General features: G+C 37.3%; 3 protein-coding genes across 15 annotated transcripts in view; 2 read left to right on the top strand and 1 right to left on the bottom strand.

The window, feature by feature from the left end:
• Nucleotides 1-546: 546 nt before the first annotated feature.
• On the top strand, nt 547-5,568 carry snf (U1 small nuclear ribonucleoprotein A snf). 4 transcript variants are annotated; one of them, XM_022076779.2, is made up of 6 exons: nt 547-668; nt 2,502-2,588; nt 3,073-3,245; nt 3,615-3,855; nt 4,407-4,518; nt 5,082-5,568. In XM_022076779.2, exons 2-6 carry the CDS (start codon nt 2,522-2,524, stop codon nt 5,239-5,241), a joined length of 753 nt encoding a protein of 250 aa, XP_021932471.2. In that variant the 5' UTR covers nt 547-668; nt 2,502-2,521; the 3' UTR covers nt 5,242-5,568. The 4 variants fall into 4 exon arrangements, with proteins under 4 accessions (XP_021932471.2, XP_021932476.2, XP_021932472.2 ...); XM_022076784.2 differs by lacking the exon at nt 547-668 and adding an exon at nt 670-753 and having other exon boundaries at nt 2,511-2,588; XM_022076780.2 differs by lacking the exon at nt 547-668 and adding an exon at nt 670-753.
• Nucleotides 5,569-6,824: 1,256 nt separating this feature from the next.
• Nucleotides 6,825-25,313, top strand: part of LOC110836000 (BBSome complex member BBS2) — a 31,693-nt gene continuing 13,204 nt past the window's right edge. For 5 of the 9 annotated variants that reach the window (XR_015537063.1, XR_015537065.1, XM_087355800.1 and 2 more), the window contains exons 1-8: nt 11,877-12,080; nt 17,854-18,175; nt 21,974-22,099; nt 22,290-22,514; nt 23,601-23,789; nt 24,086-24,268; nt 24,488-24,710; nt 24,933-25,153. Coding sequence is in view for 3 of the 9 variants with exons in the window: in XM_087355800.1 (XP_087211926.1) it covers nt 21,983-22,099; nt 22,290-22,514; nt 23,601-23,789; nt 24,086-24,268; nt 24,488-24,710; nt 24,933-25,153 (1,158 nt within the window). In the remaining 6 variants the exon portion in view is untranslated. The other 4 variants (XR_015537067.1, XR_015537064.1, XR_015537066.1 and 1 more) reach the window with 4 other exon arrangements.
• On the bottom strand, nt 10,347-20,538 carry LOC110836002 (Trapped in endoderm 1). 2 transcript variants are annotated; one of them, XM_022076772.2, is made up of 6 exons: nt 20,398-20,538; nt 16,343-16,534; nt 13,478-13,724; nt 12,994-13,299; nt 12,325-12,472; nt 10,347-11,878 (listed from the first exon to the last, which is right to left on the bottom strand). In XM_022076772.2, exons 2-6 carry the CDS (start codon nt 16,470-16,472, stop codon nt 11,582-11,584), a joined length of 1,128 nt encoding a protein of 375 aa, XP_021932464.1. In that variant the 5' UTR covers nt 16,473-16,534; nt 20,398-20,538; the 3' UTR covers nt 10,347-11,581. The 2 variants fall into 2 exon arrangements, with proteins under 2 accessions (XP_021932464.1, XP_087211929.1); XM_087355803.1 differs by lacking the exon at nt 16,343-16,534 and having other exon boundaries at nt 20,398-20,417.

Below are 25,313 nucleotides of genomic sequence, written 5' to 3'. Positions count from 1 at the left end.
CTGAAATAGCCACTACTTTTGCCCATCAGGATATTCATTTACTTTGAAACAGTTTACATTTCATATATTTACCATACTTAGCTTCCAGGAAGGCTCGCTTTCTTCCATGCTATCCAAAATATGTGAAGCACATGAATTGATGGAAACAATAAAAAAATATGCATATAGGTAAAACCATGCATTTTTGACATCAGAAGTATATTGAAGTGAGTGGTCAGATTTATGTTCCAAACATATTTACCACAGGGTTGGGGGGTTGCAGTTCCATTTTGATGCTAGGTGGGCCCTAAACTAATTACGAGGTGAAGAATCACACACTGGTATTCCAGCCTCTAGACTAGTTTTATCTTGGTCACAAGACTAACAGCAAAGATGTGACAATTATTTTATTTTACACATATGCATTGGAAATAATATTATTAGTGATTACATTAACAATACCATTGGACTAAAAAGAGCATTCAAACGTTTTAAATCGGGATGGAGTGTCATAGCTTCTTCTGCTGATATCAAAGAATAGAGATAATTTTGGAACATTTGTATTACCTCTGCCTGGCACGAAATACGTTGTCTTTACTGCGTTACAAACAGAACCCATATTCTGTGCATATGAATATAGGTGGCTCTAGTGGTAATGTCTCAATATAAGATTTAAGTTTCACACGGCGGTGAGTATATTATGTTTTGCGCTGTTAGTGTTCGATTTTTAAACATTATAATTGTGTGTGTTTGATATAAATTTCTGAAGCTGAGGTGACGTTGAAAACTACATCTTAGATATTTATAATTAGTTTGTACAAAATTATTCAGTATCTGGTAGTAGTTTTTAAGAGACTTCGAAATTTGTGTTTGTGTATACTCTCATACCGGCGTGATCGTCCCCATCATATATAACATTGTAGATAATTAATGTTAGGTATACTGTGTAGCGCATGAAGGAACTAATGTAAATTTGGTTGCTGCTAACGTGTGTAATTTATGTGTAAAGTAAAGATTTTAATAGCACATATCAGCAACTTACTCACTCATAACCTGATTCTAACCTATCACAGGTATCGTTCAGTTACTCACAAAATCATCATAATAGATTGACTTGGTCATGAACACACGATACATATTTCGCAACTGATATTTCAAACATGATGTTTGCTTGTGACAAGAAGAAAGGGAATTGTTTAATAAATTTAATTTTCTTCCACCAACCATTGAATTCTTTCTCTCGTTATTATAATTTGTAGTGGACAACAAAGAAAAATTTCATATGAACTTTGATATCCACAATATAAGTACAAGATACAAGTATAACCTCCATGTGCCAAACGCTTAACTCTGTAAATATCAAAAAGGAGCTTGCTGGATTGGAATTTAGCTATTCAGTAATCTTTCACCCTCTGTAAAAAGTCTGAAACATGATATAAAGAAGTTTAATCCAACAGTAGAATAGAATAAAACTTATTTGCATTCCATAGATTCCTTCATAGGCCTAAGCCAATGATGTAGAACATGTCATAGCACAAATTCAATACTTGTTTCTAATATAAATATAAATTACATAGTCAATGACAGTATGTTAAAGTCAGTTTTACTGTAAAAATAATTGCATAAGAAAGCATAACCACTATTGCTAACATGTATTTATAATAGCTGAGGATTTTTGGATGAGGTAATTCTTCAATAGAATAGAAGGGGTGAGATATGAGATACTCTTTTAGCTTAAACTTCTTTATATCATGATTCAGATTTTGTATAGTGGGGAAGATTATTGAATACTTTAATTCCAGTATAAAACTAAAAGAGTATCTCTGATATGTCAGTGAACTTCTACCAAACTACATGACACTACATCCCAGAATTCATCCATCTTCTCACTGAAAACTGTGAGAACCTAAAATAATACTTCAGATGAGAGTGTGCAAGGACAAGGTACTGAGGAGAATATTTGGAACTAAGAGGCAGGCAGGCACAAAACATGGCATCCAAGTTGTTAGCATACCTGTTTTATGTTTAAGGAAAAAAGTTTTATAATGCGTACAGGTTCCCTTAATAAAGTGGGATATTCTTTGACAAGCTGAGTATACAATTGACTTTTCAAAGAATTTCCTGCACCACACAGTAAGTCAGTGAGTTGGGTAATTTGTAGGTTATTTAGGGACACTGTTTGTACTGTAGAGGTTAAATAGTGTTGAATGAGATGAAGATGATAGTATATGATGTATGTGTATGAAAGGATTTGAACTGATGTGTTTGTGGCCTATTTGAACATGCTATACTGGCTTTTGCTGTGGAAGACAGGAAAACTGCAAAATACCTTAAGGTAGCTGGCAAACCAGCCAACCACCTGAATACACAACAAGCATACTACCACTGCAGTAACCTAACCGTTATGTAAAATTATTTGAAAGTGTTTTAAAAATATGTTAAATTTGTGACAGTAGTGCCTAAAATCAGTATATATTACATTTTTGTTGTGTAAAACTAATTTATATTTGTCTGTCTGTCAGGAAGTGCAGTGGGTGTAACTATGATGGATATACGCCCAAATCATACAATATATGTTAATAATCTCAATGAGAAAATAAAAAAAGAAGGTAAAACATTCCACATTAATATTTTATACTAGTTTTTGCTCTTGCTAGTGAGTTGATTCTTTTATTTTATTTACAGCTCATCACAAGTTTAAAATTGCAGTGTGAAGTCATTTTGTTACAGGAAATTGTACAATAACTTTAATGTTTGTTTTGCATGTATTTCTGAAACATTTTATTCTTGACATTTCCTATAAAATTCCTGCGATGCTTTTATTACAAAGTGCATTTTCAGTCAGAATTTCGTCTTATAAGTCATGTTGACCTAACACACACTGTCCTCTGCATTGAACAAGTGATTTCAAGAACAAGCCACAAACTACTCTGTATTGAACTGTATTTAATTATTTTGTTTTGCTCACCTTGTCAGCTGCAGTGCTGTATGAATGTACAGACTTAATAAGATCTATCCTTTCATGTTGCTGTTATGAAAATGTTTTTAATGCATTCCTTAATATTGCTTCACTTTTTAAAAATACTGTTTCAGAGCTCAAGAAATCTTTGTATGCCATCTTCTCACAGTTTGGTGAAATTTTGGATATTGTGGCTTTGAAGACACTGAAAATGAGGGGCCAAGCATTTGTAATATTTAAGGAAATTGGCAGTGCCACAAATGCCTTGCGTTCTATGCAAGGGTTCCCATTTTATGATAAACCAATGGTAAGTATTAGTGTTGGATTCATATATACCATGAGGGACTTCTTTAACATTCAGAAAGTGTATCTGAAAATTACTAGAGAGTATATCCAGTGTTCAGAGAAGTTTCTCATAGTTCTGATTGGCAGGTTATATGAAATTTACGTGAATAGGATACACCACACAGGGGGTTACCAGAAATGCATATATTTTGCTGGAGAACGTGGAAAGAGACTTCTTGGGAGACTGAAAGAAATAGGAGATGTGTACTGTAGGGAAATTGATTGTGAGAATGTGAATTTAACTAGGTCAGGCTAGGATCAAGTAGTAGACTTTTGTGGCTACAGCTGTTAACTTTCTAGTTCTGAAAGCAAAATGTTGCTGTTTTTACAGAGGATTCAGTATTCAAAGTCTGATTCAGATGTAATTGCCAAGATGAAAGGAACCTTCTCTGAACGTCCAAAGAAGGTGAAGAGAGTGCCGCCAACCATTGAAGAAGCCTCTGTTGATACAAAGAAGGCAAAAAGAAAGGCTGCCAAGGAACAGGCTCGTCTGAATCTTGGAGGAACCACGCCGTTGGTACAACAGGTGGCACATGTTGGTGGTTATGGACAAGCCTCACCTATGCAGCAAGGTAAATTGTTTAAATATGTATATATAGATAGGAAGATGGCTGGTTCTGGGTTCTAGTATCATGTAGACTGATAGAAGTTTAACGACGTTTCAGAGGTCCTTGCTTTTTCCATTGTTGGGTGGCTCTGACTGCTTGCCATTAGAACCCAGAAGACAGCCATCTTTGTATTGACTGCTGTGAGAACGTCAAATTCTAAATATGTGTATGTTCTCAAGGACAGTAGTAATAGCATGTGGTACTGTTGTCATGGAGACCGAGGTTTGCTTAGTTTTGTAAATTATATAATCCATGTAAATACTACATTTACATTTGTGTGAAACCAAAGAGAGAATAATATGAATGAGGAGGTGACATTCTTCTGCGATATTGCCATATATTCGCGCAGAAGTTGACGTTTCAGGTGATCTTACTACCTCCGTCACAGGTGATACTTGAGGAATGAAGTTTCCAAATGTATCAGGCATGATATTTCTGCAACTTTCTGTTTTTTCCGTCACATCTGATTTTGCTCCAGGACATTAGTTTCATTATGATTTCTTTTTCTATTGCAGGCACGCCACATGTATCTACAACTGTTCCTGAACAGCCACCAAACCAGATTCTTTTCCTCACAAACCTACCGGATGAGACAAACGAAATGATGCTGTCAATGTTGTTCAATCAGTAAGTACAAACACAGGAAAGTCGTTGTTCTGTAATTTATTATACTCATAAGATTACTGGCAGTTGGACATCGTCTTTATTCATAGATCTGCCATTAAAATATCTTGTGATGCCGGATAACAATGTTTTGTCATCGTTTTCTTATTCCTGTTCATACCATGACTTGGTATTCATTGCCAGAATTAGGACATTGGTTGTCATGTAAAGTCACACTGTTACTCCATAATATATGGATAATATCATTGAGCATCAAAGCAGTCAGTTTTGATTTTAATTTTCACTATATCAAAAATATTTCTTTACCTTTGCATGGGTGAACACTTGTCTCAAATTTAGTATGCTGATCTCTTTTCATAGAACTGTTTTAGTTTTTAGCTGAAACATTTTTACTCCTTACCATTTAGAGAAACAGTAAAAGCTCTATATTACAAACAGGCCTTCACTTCGTCAAGAACATCTCGATTAATAGAAAATTCAATGCAGCACATTTACGTAGTCCAAGAAACTGAACCGTATTTTCAGTTGTGTGTGTACCACCATGATTTTATCTTTCTTTTTTTCAGGTTTCCTGGGTTCAAGGAAGTTAGATTGGTGCCAAATCGTCATGATATTGCATTTGTCGAATTTGAGAATGAACTCCAGTCTGGTGCAGCTAAAGATGCACTTCAGGGTTTCAAGATTACGCCTTCCCATGCAATGAAAATATCATTTGCCAAGAAGTGAAGTGTGTGTATTCTATTGTCCTTTCAAAGAACTACGTATTACTCAGAATACAGTGACACCATAATTTTATGTTATATAGGGACAACAGCTTGGAACTCAAGTGGAAGGAAAACCTTAAATGGATGAAATTCAGAATTGAGCACATTGATCTGGGACTACAGAAATTGAGCCCTAAATTAGGGACTTACATTGACTTTTCAATGTGTTTGCTATATAGTACATAATACTATGTGTATCCAATTTCTTTGTGTGTTAACCAGTATAGTAGATCAGGTTATTTTATATAAATTACTGTTTTGAAAGTATTAAATAATTCTGTCACTTGTATGATTTTGTCTTTATTGTTCCTGTGTTTTTGATTTGCATTCCTCAATTTCCTAGCTTTGATTACAGTAAAAGAACAGAAAAATGTTGCTCAAACATTCTCCTTTATGATTAGATATTGTATAAAATGGGTAAAATGTTGGACACACGAGATTGTTTTCCTTGGGAGCAATATGCCAGGGATCGGGTTTTATTCCAGCAAGGATATCACAGCCATATAAACTGCAATTAGGATGTTTTCATTCATAAACTAGTAGAAAAGTGTAATCTGTACCATAATATGAATTTCCACATGCATTCATAAACTCTTACGTATGTATTTTCTTATTCACAAAATGAAGGTGCTGGAGCAAACTACAGTACATTGTTGACTTACTATCATTAAAGTGCATGAAGGTAAGTTTTAAGTATTATTTTCTTTCTCCTCTGTTTATTTGTTTTCCAGAAACTGAGTACTCTGAAGACACTATAGTCTTTGTTCCACTATTTAATTCATGTATACATAATATATTGAGATTTCTCTTAACCTGTTGTGATGAGAGAAGAGTATTTTTCAGAATAATTATGCATGTATGTTCATGTGTTTGTTTATGTTAGTTCAGATTTTCCATCCTCAAGATGTTCTGGGATGTGACAAGTCCTAGAAAGAAAGTATCATTATCCTCACTGCTGTGAAAACATCAAATCTCATATAATAAACCTCTGTGTGGAGGAAACAAAACACTTGTAATTCAAATTTTCCTAACTTGAGCTTCTGACAACATGAATAATAAATGGACTCTTTGCCTATGATACTTTCCACATTGATACTGTTGATTTTTGTAAAGGATTTTTTATATATACTGATGAAACATTCAATCATCAGCCATGCATTATGGCGTATGCAGTCCAGCTGGCCATTGCAGTACCATACCACTAAAACATGAATTCCAAAGTTAAGTCAGTCTGAATTCCTGTATGATAAATATACATTAATTCTATGGAACAGAGTCCTTGAGAAACTGCTAGTCGCTCATCTTCTCAAGAAATACCATGTTTGTGTGAAACACAGTACACACTAGTCTGCTACCAGGAAGTAACTTCTTTCATTTGCTGGAGTAAATTGAAACATGTTTACACACCCAATTTCAAAATTAATAGGGGGGGGGGGGGCGAGTACTATAGATAATATTATTTCCGATTGATTGTCAAAGTATTTCTGCTCGCCGACATATAGATGGCCGAAATGTCGGCCTTCATACGTTTCCAGTCATTCGCAATGTGTTGCCATTGTGGGTAGCTTTGGCAGCACGAGTCTTGTATTCGCTGGAAATCTTCAATTCGTTGTAAATAATCTCTGGTCTGTACGGATTACCAATTTGCTAGATAATTAAGGCAGTTGATAATCGTGGTTATCAGTTGTAGTTGATTTGTGGTTAACAGTATTTCTTTCCTGATTCGGTTACCCATTCGTTAGTTGTGCTGTAAATTATCATACGTTTCTAATGGAGTCTGCGGGAGTACACCAGGTTGTTGATATAGAATGGAAATTTGGCGGTAAGAATTTGATTGTTGTTTCACGTTCCTATAATTTTATCGCATTTGCTTGGTGCATTGTAGATGGCCGGTAGGTAAAACGGACCAAATTTGCTTCTCCATTACATATTACCTCACCGGATAATAACTATTGATTTTATAGCATTAGCAATTTATTATGTCTTATTATCAGTTTTGTAATTTGCGGTGATTGATACTAGATTTGAGTAGGTTGGAATGAATAGGTTAGAATGTGTCTATCGAAATTATTTATTTGGCACCTTATTATTTAATTTAAAATTCTAACTAACTAGATGGCTTACAGAACCCGAAGGTTCATCACCGAAATCACTAATGCTTATTGATATATATCACTCATTTCTATACCTGATGACTCACCAGTGCATCCTACTTTTTTCCCTGCCACTGCAACTGCTACTGGAGGACAGCATTCAGTCACGATTCTGGCTTTCCTTGTCCCCAGGCATCGTCAGCCTTTTTTACTGTTTCATGCGGGAAAATTTATTGGAACATGTTTACCTGTGTACCTACAAAGGCTGTGGATGTTGTGGCATGCATGAATTGACCCTTTGATGAAAATTAGATTAATCATGATGAACAGAGGATGATTGGAAACTTGTAGTTATGTTTTTTGTATAGTAAATTTATTTTTGTTTTGACATATAGTATTTAAGAAGTGAACAGTAAGACCCCTTTAGATATGTTATGGTAAAGAGAGAAATATGTATGCATATCAATTGAACATTAGCATCTTTCATTAAAACACGACTTTCCTTGGACATATAACACAAAGATTTTTGTACATCTTTTGCTTTAAAAGCGCCATCTTACATCACTTTTCCTCCATGTGCTGATAGAAGTTAGGAAAGCTTTGAGTGAGGTAATTACAGATGAATAAAAACTTGCAGTTATTTCAAAGATATTGACCATTATTGGTTAAGGGATGGGTTCATGTTGACTTTAAATGTTGGTTGAGAACATGGAAATGAGGAAAGAATGAACAATATTAGAGTAACGCATTATGAAGCTGTTGTGAGTGCAACAGATGACAGTGATAGTACAATGGACATTACATATAAGGATATGGAAGTCCTTACAAACACATCTGAGGAAGAACTTTATTGATGTTCTCCAGTTTCCAGTATTCTGATTATTGAGTGGATGTTTGATGCAGTTCTGGAAAGGTATTTTAATAATTGGTTAAAGTAGCTACAATTTATTTTCAGAGAATTTTTTTCTTCCTCATTACTCTATATCTACAGTTGTCAGTAAGTAGGTATCAAGAAACAGCAGCATCATGCAAGGAAGAGGCAGTCTTATGTTGTCATTCAGGTCAATTTGTGGCATCCAGGTTGTACATAAATATTTTCAAGCTTGATGAATTAAAAATTGAAGAATGTTTGGTAACCTTTCCCTTTGTCATGTTAAGTTACGTTTCACCAGGGGCATGTGCGTGCATAGTATGAGTTACTTCTAGCAAGAAGACAGAAGTTAATACCAGTGTGGAATCTAGGCAGAAGATTGGATGATCAAGATAGGCAAATTATAGTCATAAAGAATGACAATCGAGAAAGTAATTTGTAATTATTGTGAGATTAATAAATCCATATTTCAAGCAAGAACCCACAAGTAACGAGCGATTATTGTAAAAATATTTTCGTTGTCTCTTTGCAGTGACTGCTGCCAGCAGCAATGAAACACAAGTGGGCACCACTTACCTCCACTTGAAACTTGTATTGGACACTGGTGGTGGGCATACAAAAAATGTGTATTTGGAGATGTCCCTGCCTCAGTTCTATGCTTTCCTGCATGAACTGGAAAAGGCCAAGGGTAGTCTAGACTACATCAGTTAGTTACATGCATTTGTTTGTAGAGAATCTACCTGATCTAAAATATCTTTGAAAATACTGAACTGAAACAGCTTTGGACAAAGGAAGAAATAAAGCGGTGAAGATAGGAATGGCTACTTGCCAGTAGTGAGGGAAACGTATGTTGTAACGCAAACAATATGACATTACTGCTGTGCAGGGAACAAGAGCTGTACTGCTTAAATACATTAGCTGAGTTTATTGCAATATATAGTGCACTGTACAGGGAACATTTTTATGAGAATATACCTTTCACAGTGTAGTTACTGTTCCAAGTACCAGGGACATGAATATACCAGGAAATGCTTCTCATAAAATATGCTTCTTTTCCGTTATGGAAACGTGTGGTGTGTGAAAATGAAATGGTGTATTGTAGTGCATTGAGGTACCACCAGCATAAGTAAATTAACACTCATGCTTGATAGCATACGGTGAATTGCTAACATGATATGATTATGTGTTCTTTTGATTTTGATAAAACTGTATTTATTAGAACATGAAAAAAGTACATTTTTATTGATATGATAATGTATACTTGAGCCAGTGTAAGTGGACAAACTGATATAGTTGTGACTCAGTGAGCAAAGGAGATACATCTACTGTAATCCTTGATCACAGTTTAAAACTGTGTTTCATTATATAACATGTTGTTTAATGACAGCTTTATAGCCAAATACCCAACATAATTATACAGTATTTGAGTTTGTACCAATCTGCTTATAACTTTAAACAGTGTAACTGAGACTGTACTTGTTATGTTACTGTGATCAATGAAATTATGCTAATGTTCTGTGTAATAAACTGCACTTAACATTGTGTTATTTGGATTCAGTCATTTTCCTTCCTTGAAAAACACAATTATTCTTGTAACTGTGCCAATAAGTACTGTGTCACAGTCTCTTAACCTCTTACTCTGTTATTAAGATTTTGTCTATAAAATGGATTTCTGTAATGACACATCAATAGGTATGAGTATATATTTTATCATCATCATTTAAACAGTTTAATTAATCCGGCCAGCTTCATGGCTATACCACATTAATTGAGAATATTGTACAATACAATACTTCTGTCCTGGCTGAGTCATAGGCTTTCTTGGAATTAATAAATAGTTGATGCAGTGTTCCATGCAAATTCCCATTTTTTGTTCAGTTCAAATGCAGAATATCTGATCAGTTATTTGTCTGTAATGACACAATCCATACTGATATTCCCAAATAAATTTACCTGTGTATGTGATATAATGCCTTGATTCTTAATCTTGAGTCCAGTCATATTTATTTTACTTTTGGTACACAGTTTTTATTTTCTGTTTTACACAGATGACAGAGCAGTGTCATATATATAAATTTAATGTGTTATGAGCTGAAATTACTATTGATTTATTTATCCATTTATTTTCAATTCTCTGAATGTAAGATACAACTCTTTTTAATTCATCCTTTAAAATTAACGAGTTTACACACTACAGCTAACATCCATTATTTAGAATAATATCAGCATATTGTTGGCACTTGTATTTTGTGATTAAAATGTAAGTTCAGTAATGTTCATAATGATTTCAGAATTAAACAGATATTATTTTAATGTTTTCTGTCCTAACCCTATCACTGTTGTGGATAGAATAGTTCCAGTACACAGGAAACACACTGTGAATTGTGGATAAAACTATTCCATGAAGTACACATTGCATTATAATATAATTCATATTTTTATGAAATTTTATAGGCAGTGCCAGAAAAGGAATGAAAACATTTTCCAAATCTACTTCCATAAAAGTTAACATTAATTTAATAAGGTGCTTACGTACCTTATATTTGTCATCTCTCAGACTGCTGTAATATAAATTAATTTCTTATTCTCAGTGATTTTTATTTATTTTTAATACTGCTGCCATGTCTTCATTCATGTTTTTCATGCTTCATTTTGCTGAATTCAAATATCATATGGCACAAACTGGTAAATGTGGCATATTGATTAACAATGTTAATAAGAGCGGACCATTTTCATTGTAACTTCTAATGATATGTGCCAAATAAATTGGTCACATTTGCCATAAAAGTCTTTATATCATATGAAATTCACTGTACATAGTTCAGTACATGATAAACATCTTTGCTGAAATACATAAAGCTATTATTGTTAATTATAATAATTCAAGTTGGTTTAATTTTATGTCCACCAATACTTGTGAAGTGTAGTTTGTCATTCATTTGATTCTTGACAGCTGTTTCCATAATCATGTGTTCTCTTTCTTTGGTGACTGTGGAAGAGATCATTTTATTTTCTCTGCACTGTCTCCAAACCAACTGAAGCAAATGAATTATTGCTATAACCATCTTGTTTCAAGGTGCATTGCGAACAGTATTGTATTGTTAGAAGAAATCAATTCCTTTAAATCTTGTTTGGACAAGTTGAGCTTACTGGCATTTCTTGTCAAATAATGCAACAGGAGAAAGTTGCAGCTCAGTTTTTAATTTGCTGATCAATGTGCCAGTAAGAACTGCAGGAAGATATCCCCTGAATAAGCAAGTTGGCTGCAGAAGTTCTTGTCATTTGTTTGGCAACCAGTGTACAGTGAAGTTTACTTTAAATGTTGCTGTAATGTTATTTCAGTCATTGCCATTTGCCCTCACTATGTTCACTTTGTCTGCAGCTGCGTTATATTGGAACGTGTCTGTGATGAATGTCTTCCCTGAACCCGAGTGGGAATGAGTAACACTGCCACCTCCAGCTGGGGCCCCTGTTCGATAGCCAGTATCTCCACGCCCTTGTGAGCTTACACAGCACAGAAGTTTGCGATAAGCAGCTCGGTACTGACGATTACTGCCCGCATATATGAATGGATTCACCACACTAGATGCCCATGCCAAGACTGAAGCCATTACATGAATTGTTGGATAATGAATCTGTAACATGACAGTTTCTTTAAACATAAGGAAACATCATTCGGAGACAACAGAAAGATTAATTCTCTTTGGACATAACCGAGCAAATCTGAAAATAAATTTTAAAAATATGAACTGTTGAGCAAGGATTTAGTGGTATGAGAGACTTAGAGTGCCGTGGAAGATAGCAAAACTGATGAAGAAGACACCAATATGAATTAAGGTATGTTAGGTACATGTAAATTCTGACATGCATAAAATTTTGTGTACATTTTGGTTTAAGGAATCAAACTGTTGAAGTATGTGTCTGTATACTGAGGTAAAATTTCTGCGCTTGGTTTTTATGAGATCTTTATTTGCGGTTTTGAGGATGAGAAATTGGTTGTGGCGATGATGAACCTTTGGGTTACACAACAGTAGGGAAGCTCTTCAAAAACTAAAGAAGGGAGTACACCATTTCTACGTACCTCATCATCTGCAACGTTGACAAGCATCAGTGGCAGGAAACAGAGGAGAAAGCAGCAGAAGATGATGAGCATAAGACGAGTCAGTCGAATGTCCTCGCGTCTCTGCAGGAATTGATGTGCCGCATTGTTAGGTTTGGGTCCAACTGCGCTGCTGACACAATACTAGTTTAATTTTGTGTCAGCGTTATACACCAAAGTTTTGATTTTGGTTTAATTTCCTCTTTTACATTTTTCATATAGCTATATAATGAAGATGGTATATTCGGGTTTTTTATGCCTCTACTCATTGCCCTGATAGAGGCAGCAAGCACATCTGAAATGTCTGTAAACTTCTACCAGACTACACAGCACAACTACTGAGAAGACGTCATCTTCATACTCACTGCCATGGGAACCTAAAATCTCACAAGCTACGCAATATTGGACAATGAACCATTTTTTAAAGTAGTCGCTTTGAAGACGAAGGTGTAGATCAGACGATATTATCAAAATGGAGTTTTGGAAGGTGGACTGCGGTGACGTGTGTCTAAATTGCGGGTTCAGTGCCAAACTTTTATTGTAGATTCAGGTGCTGTGTCATGTTACTGGGTATGAGTATTTGTTTTCTCAACGTTTTCATTTTAGTGTGATTGCAGCCTCCTTATTAAATACGTAGTATTTAAAGCTTACTTATGTGCCTGTAGATTTCTCCGGCTCTGCCGCACTTTCCAGTAGATGCACGAGTAAGACGTGATGATCACAACGCAGGGCAATATAAATCCTAAGACAAATAACATCTTCTTTGGTGATTTGCCATCTTTCTTGAGGATTGTACAAGAGAATGTTGGAGGATCCAAACCAAGATAACCCCACACTTCCACAAGTGGGGGGACCATCATGGAAAAACTGAACACCCACACGAACACCAACATAAGAGAGATGTACCGTGGGGCATATAGTTTATCGTAGAGGCTGTGGTATGAAATGAGAATATACCTGAAATCAAATATCGCTGGTTAAAGAAATATTTCTCACTTTGTAGAAGAACAGAAATTTCCTAAGTGCATGTTATAGAATTTAAAAATCTTTCTGGTGTCTGAACTAAAATCCATAATATTCTGGAAAATATCACAGCGACTGGTCGAATGAACAGACTGATGGGCGTGCACTGTACCTGTTGATTGTGATGGCCACCATGCTGAGGAGGGATGCAGCTACATTGCCATAAAAGAAAAATGGAAACAGTTTGCAGAGTGTGGAACTGAGCACCCAGGCCTGATTGATGTACCGTGAAGCAGTGAGAGGCAGATTGATGGCGCAGAACAGCAGGTCAGACATGCAGAGGCTGATGACAAAGGCGGTAGTCGCGTGATGCCGCAGTTTGGAACACCGAAGCAATGCTATCGCTGTTATGAGGTTTCCTGGAACAAATATGTTGAGATTAACAAAGAGACTTGGAGACGATGGAGACACCTCCCTTCATATCCATGCACCATTACAACTCAGAAGACCAACATCAACATCTTCAGGGCTGTGAGACCTCGCGTGTTGTATAAGAGGGAGTGTTCCATTTGGATTTAAGAGGGCTGTCAGTGTGGTCTAGATAGATAGTTGCTCATTGCGTGTTCTTTGACACCTGCATCCATGGTTCTGTGAGAATCCAGTTCCTATGTATCAACAGACTTAAAACTTGCTTGCCCCTCGTCCGCCCTTCGAAATTGATTTTCTCATCAATTGCAACTCATTTTTTGCGTGGCTGAACACACATTCGCTCCTCCTTGCCTCGTATTTTTCTCTCATTTCATTTACCACGAACTACCAGAGCTGCGTTGAACGCATCCAACTCCATCTTCGTTTTGCTAGACCTCTTAAGCCCGGGGGTCCCTTATTTGCGCAGTCCCCGCGGGCGGGAGGGGGCAGCTAAATCTCATTGTGTTGTGTCGCGGCGGTGGGTATGGTGATATTATTATGGGCTCGTAGCGTCACAGAGGAACATACCAACTTCAGCTCTGAAGATGGAGACAGTATGTTCCTCAGAAATATTGCTATCCAAAACCGAAATATCGTCATCATTCGTCCTGTTTTTTTTTTCCTTTCTCTTCAAGAACACAAAGTTTTGGAAGTCGCTTCTTCCACCTTTAGGTAAAACGGGTCCCAACAGATCAATCTTTTGTCCTTGTATCAGCTGACTAAGTAACGATATTTGAATTCTCGTCATTATTATAACTCCTTATTTCGGGACGTTTGCATCGTTTCGATTTTGCTTTACTTGGATCCGTTAATACCGAAAGTCGAATTTATTTTCACTCACATTTTTGCATAAAATATATTACACGTGAAAGAAGATACGTCACTTAGGGCCTTATATTCTGTCTAGGCGTAGGAGAGGTGAGGTTACAGATTTGATGAGATTGAATGCATGGAGTTTTACCTCCACTCCCCCACACGCCCTCATTGCACCGTGCTTAGGAACGGTGGTAACTTCACAAAGATGTGGCAAAACGAAATCATCTTGCCAATATTTTGTGCTGTTAACAGTGGGAAAGGGTCAGGGGGGCTTTGGAGGGAAGAACGAGCTTGGACGTAAACTCGCGTTCAACTGCTTCCGGGCGTCTGAATTGGGGGCAATTTAATGAACTCGACATTTAGGGCAATATGTTGACATTTGACCTCACGCCGTGGTGTCACACACCGGGATCAGGGGCCATGTTGGACTGTCAACTTCTAGTACAAGAAAAATTACAACAACAAAATAGCAGATTAATTTTAAAACACCAACCGCTTTACAGCACGTAATTCTGTCTCGCATTAAGTTCTGTAACATTGTTTTATATTTCTGTCAGAAAAGTTAGTATCTGAAAATTCTCTTCGCCAAATATTGTTAGAATGATCAAATCAAGAAGGACGAGTTGGGCGGGGCATATGGAGGAGATAAGAAATTACTACAAAATTTTTATTGGAACGCCTGAAGGAAAGAGACAACTCAGAAGGATGGTAATATTAAAATGGATACAAGGGAATAGGGTTGAAGAGTGTGGATTGGATTCGTCTGGCTATTATTTACGACGAGTCTTCATTATTTTTCATATTTTATATTTAATTTTAAATCTGTTTTTGTGTTGCCTTAAAGAATAGGTAACTTCGCCTTTCCCCTAACTCCCAATTTCCCATAAGACCTTGGTCTTCTCAACCGCGGGGCAGGAGGGTAACGTAACCCCTGCGGTTTTGCGAGGGACTGGATTTTCCTCCCCAGTCTCATTTTACTTTTGTCTTTTCTTCGGCTGTTCACATGAAGTGCCCCCTGCAGGGAGAAGTTCAACTTCCTGCAGTTTTCCGTTCCCTCTTACCTGCACTTACGACGTGAGTGCGCCAAAATGTGGATGGAGCTGATGTGACGTAGAATGTGATCACTTTTCGCCGTACGAATGAATGAACCCAAGAACGTGTAAATGATTTCTTTGTTATTTAAACCTGATGTTGGGGGAATTGAAAGAAAAATTTTCTTTGGTCATTGAAATCGGACAATTCCAGTGATCGCATTACACGAGAACACGCATATTTTTAAGCTACCATGGATTACGTGAAAAATATGTTTGTGAAATAGATTTTTCCTACGTCGATAAACGTTCGCTGTTGTGTTAATTGATTAAAAGTATATTATGTATTACCATGCACACAGCAGATTGGCTGTTAATTTTTTTTTGTATGTTTTGGAAATGTTCTGTTTATAATTCGTTGCGTTCTTTTTGGAAGGGGTGAATGGAATTTATATATTTTATAAGACATAATCTGTTTAGAAAGAAACTATGAGCAGTTACGACCTTCTTAGACTGTTCTCTTAAGTTTTTCGCATATTTCTGGTCACGTGGACAGTTGTGCCTTTGAACTACAGATATTGCTGAAATGGTTCAGTGCCAAAGACGTTTCCATCAAGCAAATTCTGAGTGTGGAGACTGCAACAACATTTGTCCCTGATATTCAGCTGCCTTGTGGTTCGTTCCTCTGCGCTTATCATGAGACTTCGATGGGTTGTACTTACCTATTACACCTAAAACACTGAAGACCACGGCGCAGATAGACGCAAAAATTGTCGCCTCTCGAGGGTAGTAGATCTCAACACTGTCCGGCCCATTCGTGTAGTTGTCCATCGTATTTATCAGCCGGTTCATGCACCATTTGGCCAGCGTCTCCTTGTAAAGCTTGGCCACGCCTCAGCGCTTGCCGGAGACAGCTAGAATGAGACGGGTCGCTGGTCTTTATTGTAAAGGAATTACGACGTCAGTTACTTTGATTTACTGAACTCTGTGATGAAATGCGAAGCCATGCATAATTTTTGTAAAGCGTGGTTAAGCAATAACAGAACTAGCAGCAATAATAATTTCCTTCCTAACAGGGACAAGCTTATAATTAATCGTCCAAAATGTTGTCACAATAAAATCCGTATCATCTTACGCAACATAACCTCAAAGTTTTGCTATTTTTTCAGCACGAAATATTTGATATTATGATATTTGTAGACGTATTACGTGTATCAGTTTTTGATATCTGATTTTACAGTCAACCATGTCTGACTGATTAGCTGACTGACCAGATAAATTTACCAAAAATAATGACACGGCCAGTTGACAGATTGGCGTACGTCACAGAGCAAACAAATCACTGGCTAGCTGTTATTAGAATCGGATGCTCTAACTCATAATAAATGTAGCGATAAGTGAGTGTTTTTTTTCCTTCTTCGGACTGTGACATGAAGGGTCATGCCCCGGACACAGAACAGCTACAGTCTTCATACCGCTGATGCTTTCAGTTACATCGTCTGTTGTGGCAAGGGGAAAGAAACAGTCACAGTTTTCCATGTTTAATCGAATACTGATGTATGTGGAGCTGAATCTGAGGGGTCCTTGACCCTTAGAAGCCCAAGTTTGTCTAAGTAATATTTAATAATTCAGTCTCTACCTCAAAGAAAACACCGCATTATAAAGACCAGTTGATAAATGGATAAATGTTGGTTTTTTCCTGAGAATCACAAGAAATCCATGAACTTTATGTGAGCATTTTTGTGGTAACATTGTTAAACATTGGGCTTATAACAATCAAATGATTTGATTTCTAATACAGTCGCAGCTCGCGGACCACGCGTTGCAGAGAGCGCATTCACAAGGCTAGTGACTGTTCTTGGGCGCTCTTAATGAAGTCTGTACTGTGTTTCTCGAACCATTTGGTTTTTTAATTCAATTCAGTGTTTCACCACACCCCTCTTCTCATATCCGTTCCTTTTTAATATCTTTTCCAAGTAGCGTTGAAGTGCGATGCTGTATTTTTTGCCGCCCGTGTTCTGTTTTCAGTCTCCGTCTGCCGGAGTTATCACTCGCTCCATCAGACTGACAACAAATAAACTCTTGTTTCGTCAGCAGATCGCACAGACAGAGCAGTAACGACATTTCATAAAACAGTTATGATTCTGCACGTGACAGCTTTTTTGTTCTCGACGGAAATCAACCAACAGCGTTGCTCTGTGTAACAGAATTGACCATCTGCATTTCGTTGCAGATCTTGGACGCTGGAAGCCTCTACAGCGAAACGCCTAATTGTCGATGTTGTCTTCTGGATTGTGACGCCGTGCGTTCCGAAACGCCGACATTTACTTGTGCCATCACAGTCCAGCAGACCATCATCATCATCATCATCATAGTCTTAATCACCGCGACAACCTCAATTCCGAAATCTTTGCAGATATTTGGGAAGGGCTGTAACACCACTGCTACTGTTTCAGGCAGTGAAGAGGAGACTTCTTTAACCTTTACATTGCCGATCCTGATAACTTCTGACGTCCAAGGCACTACAGCCTGAAGACTGCAGTGCCCATGTGTATGTACGTATCCCGCGTTTTGGTTTCTTAAAACAGCGATAAGATGTCTTTTGCGAGAAAATAATTTTTTGTTTACTGAATACATGATAGACTGAACCGATAAAGCATGCTCGTAATATTACGTAAACTTTTCTGTGACTACACTGTCGCATGTTTGAGCTTGATGATTTGATTATGCGACTGGGAAATGTATTCGTCGGACAAAAGAGTTGGCAGGTCTGGTTTCCCTTGTCACAAAGCCATGACAAAATACCACTGGCTTTATAATGGAACTCCCCGTGTCGACTTTACTCCTTAGAATTTAGAGGTTTCCTCTCCCCGCATTGATTCTTGCTATAGGGGGTTGTGCCTTCTGAAACCAGGTGTTCCAGATTGAAAAGCGAGGAACAATGGTGAAGGAACCAGTTAGTCAACATTAATCTTAACAATGTGAAATTTCCCAACCAACATATCGACACTAAGAAGATATCAGTTATCGATATGTAATGACTGACTGCTCTTCGCGTGTAGCCACCTTGAAAAAGAGAAGTTCCCTACAAAGATATTTCTGCAAAAATGTGAGATTTGAGGTTCTCGCGGCGCTGAATATGGCGATGTCGTTCTGGGACACGACGCCGTGTAGACTCGTAGGCACGTTTGGAGCTGAAGATGTTAACGCACTGTTATCCACCATTGAAGAAGCAGTCTGTAGCAAATGACGATGCAGTATGCCATTAATCGTAACATTCTGTCAAGGGGTCATGGACGTGACTGCTTAATTAACCGATAATTTGCATAAATTTTTGCCAGCTATCGCTCGTTTAAATGAAAGTCGTGCTAGGAGTCAGTTCCTGCCCGGATAAGATGATTTATTTTCCCCAACTGCTTCACCAAAATTTTCTGAAAGATCCTCATCGCTTTATATCAAGATCAAATACACTACAAGTCGGAGCCCTGCTTGGAGTACTAAGAATCTCTTTTGGAAATGTCTGACGGTACATCTTTATCGAATACATCAGTTATAGATAAGTGGTAATGAATAATGAGATTTGTCACCTAGGTTGTAAGTGTCTTGAATATATCAACTAGAGCGAACATTAAATTCTCCAGATCCTTTAACCACTGCAGAAACTAAGCCAAGGTTTGCTACCATGCAGTCGAGAATATTTAGGCTTCCATTCTGCTGTCTAAAAATGTAAATAATGAACTGTATAAACTACGTCCATAAATGTACCACCTGCGTTAACAATCAGTAACTCTTATTAATTTTGTATTTCACCGTAAACAGCGATTATTTCCTTAAACAGCGTTAACCATTTGATCTTTGTAATGGTGAAGTGATGTGTTTTCTTTGCGGTACGGACCCAATTCTTAAATATTAAATAGATGAGCTTTGGCTTCAAGGGGTTACTACACAGTGCGACGTGAATGCTTCCGGGGGGCAGTTAGTCAGGAAAGCGTAACGCACGGTGATGGCAGTGAAATACAGGCTGTGTGCGGAAGATAACATCCGGGGAACAGGAGAACACGCGTGTCTCCTATCTCGCTTCGGAGAGGTCCGAGTTCGAATATCGGCTTGAAGACTGGTTGTCTTTTCAGACATTTCGTGGATTTTGTCAGCCCCTCCATGTAAATTTTGGAATAATGATCTTAAGCGGGCCACCACCTACCACATCCCTGCCTCATCGTTCGCATTCAACGCTACACGATTTATTCCAATAAATCAATCAGTCAACAGGCAGATTCTAAGAAAACAGGTCCATCTAGTAAAAGAGTCCTCTCCATTTACGGAACCCAGAAATTCATACGAAACCAGGAGTTATGACCTTGGAATCATATTCGAGATTTAATGTGGTGTGCAGAAATGGAATTACACTTTTGTTGTCGGTGTTGGTATTCTGAGTTTTAACGCTGTGTGGACTTGTAAATTTAGGTACATACGAAAGTTTCGGAGGAACGTACTTTCTTAAGAGATGAAGATAGAGGCAGTGTGTTCGTCCGAAACGTTGGTACCAACCAACAAGTCTGCACTGTGTCACAACCCAGAAGAATAACATCGACATCGCCGCGTTGAGAAGCTAAAATCTCGCAAAGATTTTTCTTGTCTCTGCTGCGAGGTTCAGAGAAACGACAAACATATCGTGGCCTGTTTGTTCCAGACAATCATTTCGGCGGGAAAATGTCGTGTCTTAACGAATTTATTTCGCGTCAGATGTGTGAACTTGACAGCAAGTGTTAACACTTACCGACAGGGATGCTGCAGACACCGACTACTCCCGACAGCGCGTTCGAGGCAACTGACTGGAGTGACTTGCCGCCTTCTTTCCATTGGTTCCGATGCAAGCAGCTGTCTGCTGCCTCCCTATTCGAACAAAGGAAATACACTGGGTCGGCGGGCCGTGGTATTCAGAAAATCAGAAGTGTCTGCATTATTGCTTCAATTGCTTAATCGTAGAAGAAACGCACTTGTCGGAGTCCAATGGCACGACGGGAATGAACTTCTTGGTTTTGATGCTAGATGGCGGTGAATTGTGAGCTTCACGCCTCGGCCGTCTCTAATTTCAAAGAATGCACCTAGTATCTAAGTACAGATCAAGTTGAATATTATGTTGTAGTACGAATTCTAACTCTATTAGGACCAAAAAGTTTCTCGTTAAAGTATGGGGAGCCTTTTTGTTCACCTGGACTCATATTATGAAGTATAATTCTCTAATCTCAGATGTTAACAACAGCGGAGTTAAATTACGTCCGCTAAAATAGCTAAAAGGAATTGTTCAGTCGCCTGTGCTTTTAGATGTCATCCGGTGTTTATGACAGCCCGGCAGGAGAGAGTTAAAATGTTTGAAGAAAAAGTACTGAAATATCTGCATATCTGTAGGTGATTTATGACTCACGCCATTTAAAATTACCTCAAGACGGAAGGATGTGTGAATACGCCACAAGCCTCGTTATCACAATATGCTTTATATTAACAATACTGTTTTGTTACTGTTAGAGTTATGATACAGTACCAGGAACAAATTGAGAATGTATCATTTGGCACTAGAAGGTAAAATATGACTCATTAATTTCGTTTATTTGTAAAAAAACGCAATATCTGAGAAGGGCAATGAAACGAGGTATGCCATTCCACAGTTTATGTAATGAACTTCATGTTGCCCGCATACAAACCAAATTTTGCCAGTTACCAGCACAACAAAAAAAGGTTGGCTGGCCTGTTTTAACGTGTCATTATGGTTTTATACGAAATTCTATCCTATACTCGTTTTTGATGCATGGAATGGCATGGGGACAGTAGTTATTAAACATTTCTTCGAATGTATGTCGGCACATTGCTTATATTTTCAAAAAAATAACTGTTTCATTCTGCGACAGGATCGCACTTACAGCTGGGGAAAACTTGAATATATGGTTATATTTCAGGGCGCGGTTTGGGGGAGTATGAAATGGTTGTGTTAGCTACCCTGTACCCATACTCAGTGCTTGTATTTATTAATGTTTCTAAATTCAAACCATTGTCAAGTGTTACGTGTATAAGATGGAAAGGTCTAAATTGTAGGTTAGGTATAAACTTCAGATTATACCATCCACCCAGCAGACCAACGTCAACAGGTGTATAAACTTTGAGGTCTTACTGTGTGTCATGGTCAGGAAAGGACAGTGACGGAAGATATATATATGTCGCTACATTAGTATTTCAAAACGAAGATTATTGCCACAAAGCTCCATATAACCAAGTGCCAAATGCAAATATTCATTAATATTTTAATCATTTTGTTGAAATAATTGTGTCATTGTTGAAGTTAACTTTGCATATTTCAGGTTTGTGTGATGGCTGTCCCTATCTTTACATTCAATGTGAACCACAAGCTATTGCCTGGACGGGTCACCATAGGCAAGTACGATGGCACACATTCCTGCCTCACTGCAGCCACAACAGCAGACAAGGTACAGGACTACTTTTAAGATTATGATCTTCTCGGTCATTGCACTGTGTAGTCTTGTGGTTGTATTCCGTCATTTTGGAGGAACATGCTTCCTCTGTCTTTGTAATTGAAGTACAAATGATCAGAAAGTCTTATTGGTGATTCTTCCTTTGCCCCCTTGCAAGAATGATATTCTGTTTCTTGCTGTGTAGGTGTTGGTGCACAGTCCACACAGACGTATGGGCCTTGCTGTGGGGCGAGTGGTACCAAGTGATGCAAATAAAGAACTTGCCCTCCTGAATATCAACCAGTCTGTGATGTCCATTTGCGCTGGTCAGCTGAGTTTGACAGAAGAACGAGACACCCTCGTGGTTGGAACCCCTACCACCTTGCTTGCATATGATGTTGAAAATAATACTGATGTTTTTTATAAAGAGGTATGCTGCAATACTGTAAACATTTCTTGTTTGAGAGAATAGATTCTTGAAATGATTTACAGTTGTTCTGTAATCCTTCATTATTTAGAATTCTATTAATGTGTTCAGTAGCAGACTACTTTTAATTGAGATTAATGATATGTACTGGAAAGGATGTCTCATTATGGGTATGCTGCCTCTAAGCATTAGTTATAATTTTTAAGTTTGTTCAGAGTCATTTAATCCTGCTGTAGTACTTTGCCAAGTACTGAAATCATTCAGTAAGACATATTTTTAGACTTAATTGTTTTTCTTGGAATTCTTGGTTTTGTAGCCATGTAGATTAATGTTAAAGTTTCGTAATACGGAACTCCATGACTGGTCGTGACTTACACTTGCCATATTTTCATATTTGTTTTACAACTGTCAGACTTGCAATTGAATTATCCAAATGTCATTAGAGGTTTGTCCTCGTGTTATTGTCTGTAATATGTAGTGGTTCTTATTTACCTACATCTGTTTTTGTTCCTCTTACTTTTAATGTTACTACTGTAACTGATTTATTAGTGTATCTTATATGAAACCTAAATTAATTGCACTTATGGTTGTTCATTCAGGATTATGTGTGATCTCAATATGCTTGAATAAGAAGTTTTTAATGTTTAAACATATATATATATATATATATATACATACAGATATATATATATATATATGCAAAAAGTTACAAGTACCATTTGATTCAAAATGCCATAATCTATTTCAATAATGTTTTGTGAATTGTAGCAGTGTAGTTCAATAATCACTGTTTTCTTGAGATTTACAAGAAGAGCGCCAGACTCTAGTTGGTAACAAACTATAACATGGGTGCTGACATGTCATTCTTTCATTTTCATGTGATTTCCATTAGGAAACTGTTAGTCCATATGATTATTAAGACTGATTAAGTAACTGATGTCCATTTTATTATGTGAAAAAAAGAGACATTCTTGAAGTGAGTTGAGTGGCAAAGGACACTCTTATTACCTTTCTCTTAAAACTATTTTAGGTGTACTATTATAATATGCCAAAAGATACTACCAAATTTGAATTGTGTTATTGTGACAGGTATCAGATGGGGCAAGTGTTGTTGTTATTGGGAAGCTGGGCAGTATTCCAAACCCTCTTGCCATTATCGGAGGTAATTGCTCTTTACAAGGATTTGATTATGAAGGAAATGACCCATTTTGGACTGTGACAGGGGACAATGTCTGCTCACTGGCTCTTTTGGATTTTGATCAAGATGGAGAAAATGAGGTAGAGAATTTACTTCTGTGTTTTGTTCGTTACAGTATATTGAATAGCTTGAGATAGATATTTGAGATTTTGACAATGACATAAATGTGGACAGAAATGATTGAGACAGCAAGGACCTTTGAAGCATTGGTAAACTTCTACCAAACAACATGGTGCTACCACCCAGAAGACAGCCATTTTAATACATTTCTGATAATAAGCATTTGATTAAAAGATGCAAGGATTGTATTCTTAATTGTGTGCAGTGTATTAGAGCAACCCATTTTCTTAAGTCGGTATTCATTGTTTTGTCACAGTTAATAGTTGGTTCTGAAGACTTTGACATCCGAGTATTCAAAGAGGACAACATTGTCAATGAACAAACAGAAACAGAAGCAGTAACAGCGCTCACAGCATTTCGAGGCAACAAGTTTGGTTATGGACTTGCAAATGGAACTGTTGGCGTTTATGAGAAATTACAGAGACTCTGGAGGGTGAAAGTATGTAATCGGCAGCCTATACCAATATATATTACTTGTAAATGTGTCTGCTTAGTCACATAAAATAGATACAATGGAGCAGTTCTAATTAGATCCATACTTTTCACTGTTTGTTGTAAACAATAATGTGGATTGATGTCATCTTTGTAGTAATTTCATGGGATGGGTCAAGTATGTACATGTACCCGTGTGTGTATAAATGTTAGGAATTTTTTTTAGTCGAAGAATCGTGCAGTGGCTATTTATGGCTATGACCTGAATGGTGATGGTGTGGAAGAACTCATCACTGGCTGGTCCAATGGGAAGATTGATGCACGTAGTAGTCGTACTGGAGAGGTCATTTTTAAGGACAATCTAAACCATTCAGTAGCTGGTATTGTAGAGGGAGATTACAGACTGTCGGGTAAAAATGATCTTATCTGCTGCTCTGTAGAAGGAGAAGGTAAATACTCAAATGAGATCATAATTAAGATTTTACTTGTCATATGTCTGTGATGGAAAGACAGGTTAGCATGTTTGCTTTTAAGTGGCTAAGAATTCAGATGCTGCTGAATGCAGTGAAGTCGTCTCTGGCTATTAGTCATGTAAGACTTCATTGCATTCATTCACCTGGAAAACTTAAAATCTTATCTAATTGTGGCTTTATTGTTGCCTTTGCATGTAGTGCGTGGCTACAACCTCTCACGACAGGTAAATGTGCGGTCTGATGTGTATGGAGGTAGTGTAAATGCGGAGACAGAAGCTATTCGAGACTTGTTCACAAAGAAGCAAGCTCTAATGCTTGAACTGCGCAATTATGAGCTCAACAGTCATTTTTCTGAAATTAGTGTTGGAGAAATGGGACAGCAACTTGCAGTGGCTAATCAACACGTTGGAATTATACCTGTAAGTTATCTTGCATTGAGGATACATCTGCATACATCATATACATTTTTTGCATTATATTTGAACCATTGAATTCTGAAATTAATTGATAGTGTGATTAATCACTGGAATACAATTTTATGTATAAATAGAGGCAGAGATATGTGTGCCAAAGTTTCCG

This window comes from Zootermopsis nevadensis, unplaced genomic scaffold, assembly GCF_977971745.1.
Source record: "Zootermopsis nevadensis isolate Lab colony 2312 unplaced genomic scaffold, Znev_1.0 Znev_ptg000025l, whole genome shotgun sequence".
Lineage (NCBI taxonomy): Eukaryota > Metazoa > Arthropoda > Insecta > Blattodea > Termopsidae > Zootermopsis > Zootermopsis nevadensis.
This window is presented reverse-complemented; position numbering and strand designations above follow the sequence as displayed.